Here is a 3,722-nt window from a genome sequence, read left to right on the forward strand (position 1 = left end):
TCTCTAGAAAACAAATGATGAATCTTCTTCCGTTCTTCGGAGCATCCATGCTTCATAACCATATTTGACAATCGTCATCAATGTAGCTTCCTATATTTTAATTTTGGTTTGCAGACTTATCTTCCTATTTGTCTACTTTTAACATTTTTGAAAATAAGAGGGGGGAGTATACATCCTCAAATAGCTATGTGATGTTAATGAAAATCACACCGTTAGATTCAAAAATAACTTCAAAATCATTTCAATAATCAATCTGCTACTTCAGTCTGATTTAGTTTATTACATAAAGTTTATGATTTTATTAAACTTTTATATTAGTACATATTTTAATATAAAATTATGCTTCAATTTTGTATACAAAATTATATAACATATTTCAAAGAAAGGTCATAACTAAAATAGATTTAACGAAGTAAAGGTAAATTAAGGAAGTCCAGTATTTTCTTGTGCTACTATAGATGGACTATTTTCAATATTCATCCTAGCTTCTTCTTTATCGTTCTCTCCTTCAGCCTTGTAATTCCATGATTGTTCAGAACCAGATCCAAATATAAGGAAGAAAATCGAGTCTGCTGCTAACACAGCACCTGCCATAATAGTAGAGATGCCTTATTGAGTCCGAACAGTACCACGTGGTTTATGGTTTTGTCAGAGAAAATTTGAAAAACAGGAATTTTCTCACTTGAAAAAACATGAATTTTGTCACACTTATTGTTGTTTTCATGGATGGATATGGATGATTTATGGTTTTTGTCAGTGAGAATTTGAAAAACATGAACTTTGTCACATTTATGGATGTCAACAGCAATTCATGTCTGTTTTATGGTTTTCTCAGTGAGAATTTGAAAAACAGGAACTTTCTCACTGAGAAAACCATAAACCACGTGGTGCTGTCTTGAGTCAGGACACCTGTGCTGTCGACCTCAATTCACCTATCGTGAATCAATAATTCCCCTTAGAAACAACAAATTAATTTCCCCTTTCTTGACAGATCAATCAATCAATGACATCATCTGTCAGACTTTAAAAATTTTCGCCTAGAAACATTTCTCCAGGAATAGATTCAAATCATTAATGTCTTTGCCTCGGGAACAGTTCTACTGGTCGAACTCCAAAGGATATTAATAACCAAAGGCCATGTAAACAATTAGGCAATAAACATCTTAGCGATGAATTGTTTTAGCGCGCGAAAAGGTTTCCTATTAATTTGAAATGCGTTAGCGCAGAGATGCCAATAACAAAGGAACACGCTGAATTTGCGTTTAGTGATTATTTGGGCGAAACCGTTTTAGACAGGTTATGGAACTATTTCGGCGAAACAGATAGAGACATTTTAAAAGAAGATTTTTGAAGAGATTTTAGAAGAGAATTTGAGTGTGGTCGTTATAATACACAAGTTTCATTTGAACAGTGTTGTGAGGTCCTCTAACCCAACCCCAAAGGGTTCCAATCCTCCTACCCCAACCCCGAAGGAAGCCCCCGGTCCTCAAAAGCCCCCCAAGCTCCCAAAGGCCCTCCACCGGTCCCCAAATGTCCCCCAGGCCCCCAATTGCCCCCCCGGACCCTCAAAGGCCCCCCAAGCTCCCAAAGGGCCACCGGCGCCCCCAAAGGCCCACCCAGATCCCCAAAGGCCATCCCCGGGCCCCCCAAAGGCCCATCGAGCTCCCAAAGGACCAACGGGGTCCAAAAGGCCCTCCACCAGTCCCCAAATGTCCCCCAGGCCCCCCAAGGCCCTCCCAGTGGCCCCCCCCCCCCAAAGACCCATCGAGCTCCCAAAGGACCAACGGGGTCCCAAAGGCCCTCCACCGGTCCCCAAATGTCCCTCCGGACCCCCAAAGGCCTCCCCTGTGCCCCAAAGGCCCACCGGTCCCCAAATGTCCCTCCGGACCCCCAAAGGCCCTCCCTGTGCCCCAAAGGCCCTCCATGTGCCCCCATTCAATTATCAGAAAGTATTGTGACACAATGGATAGAACATATGAAATTATTGATGAACTTGAAGCCTTGGCAGCCACAATTAGCAATGTAAGTTCTGTTTTCATTTTTTATTTTCAAAATAAAATTGTTTTCCGTGGTCACCCTCTACTCTATTCGGGTAAACCCCCCTATACAAACGTCCCTATATGATGTTTATACTCGATAAAAAGTGTAAAATACGCTCTTTTTTCGTTACGTAAACCCCATCCTTCCTTCCCCCTCTGTTTACGACTTTAATTCTAGCAAAAAGAAATAATTTTCTTTCGTTAAATTTATGCAATTTTAAGTGTCTATATCCTAGCTAAAAGCGATCATTGACTTCCGTCACTGTTGTTATTAACCGAACCTGGTTTTGACACAAGGCTCTCCGGTACGAGGCCTATAATTAGCTGTCATCCTTTCCCCTCTGTGTTTATGAACGCAGCAGCCAAAGTCAAAAGGAACTGTTTCTCCGTCAAAATTAAAACACTTTGAGGCAATTGTAATAATTAGGCGCAGATGCAATGTGCTATTTTGGAGAACCGGTGAAATCTCGTTATTTTCAAATTAAGATCTAACAATATATTTAGGACATTGGCGAAAGGGGAGGGGGCCATGCCTCAATTCTATCGCCATCATTGTAAGGTGAAAACAAACTGTTTCTTCGCGTGAAAGTAAGGGGGTGAGTTTAAGAAAAAGATACATTGCTTTATTATGCGTAAATTGAATAGCATTTTTACCAGTTCTTTCGGTGGAGGGAGGGGATATTTTTCCATGTCGTTTCTCAGGGATATTTTCCGTGTGGGTTATTTTCCATGGTTTGTTTTTCTGGGTGTGTGATAAATATCAGCTATCGTAAAAGGATATGGAAAGATAAAAATACCGTTAATACTTTAAATGCATCAAACAAGGCGTGCACACTGCAGATTAAAACCAGAAAAGAACAGAAACGCCTAAAAATAAGAAATTAGGCCGATTTATATAGGCAGGCTTTTGAAGGGCTCAGTGAGCCGTAATTCTCAGATTCAAAAAAGGATGCAATTAGTATATTTCACGAAACCTGATTTGGGAGGTGCAGTTTGCCTTTTGGACTTTTCAGAGCTAGGATTCTTAGTCACTCATAGGTGTTTGTTGTCTGAAACTTCGGGTTTGGGATGAGTAGTTGGCTATTTCAGACTTTTCTGAGCTAAGGTTTCTTAGTATTTCGTAGGTGAATGCTGTCTGAAACTTATGATTTGGGATATGTAAATTACTATTTCGGGCTTTTCTGAGTTGGATTTCTTAGTCTTTCATAGGTGTGTAGTGTCTGAAACCTATGATTTGGGATGTGTAGTTTGCTATTTTCGACTTTTCTGATGTAGGTTTCTTAGAATTTAATATGTATTTGTTTTAAGATCATAATTATTTTTGATATTTATGTTGCTATTTCATTATTTTCTGAGCTAATTTTTTATAGTATTGATTATTTGAATTTTTTATGAAACAAATAGTTCGGGATTTTTAATTTTATATTTCAGACTTTTCATAACAGGATTTCTTAGTCTTTCGTAGGTGTGTGGTGTCTAAAACCTATGATTTGGGATGTGTGGGATTGCTATTTCAGGCTTTTCTGAGTTGGATTTCTTAGTCTTTCATAGGTGTGTAGTGTCTGAAACCTATGATTTGGGGTGGGTGGATTGCTACTTTTGACCTTTCTGAGCTGGATTTCTTAGCCTTTCATAGGTGTTTGTTGTCTGAAACATATAGTTTGGGATGACTAGTTTGCTATT

At 39.2% G+C, this 3,722-nt stretch overlaps 1 protein-coding gene across 1 annotated transcript in view; it reads right to left on the bottom strand.

Moving 5' to 3' along the window:
• Positions 1 to 315: 315 nt before the first annotated feature.
• The window catches only part of LOC148949046 (putative inorganic phosphate cotransporter), a 94,008-nt gene continuing 90,601 nt past the window's right edge, over positions 316 to 3,722 (bottom strand). Inside the window, exon 9 of the mRNA XM_089093603.1 lies at positions 316 to 587. Coding sequence (XP_088949729.1) covers positions 424 to 587 — 164 coding nt within the window. The 3' untranslated portion in view covers positions 316 to 423. The remainder of the gene's footprint in view (positions 588 to 3,722) is intronic.

The sequence above is a fragment of the Artemia sp. Qi Xiang Cuo genome, chromosome 8 (assembly GCF_049724085.1).
Source record: "Artemia sp. Qi Xiang Cuo chromosome 8, ASM4972408v1, whole genome shotgun sequence".
NCBI lineage: Eukaryota > Metazoa > Arthropoda > Branchiopoda > Anostraca > Artemiidae > Artemia > Artemia sp. Qi Xiang Cuo.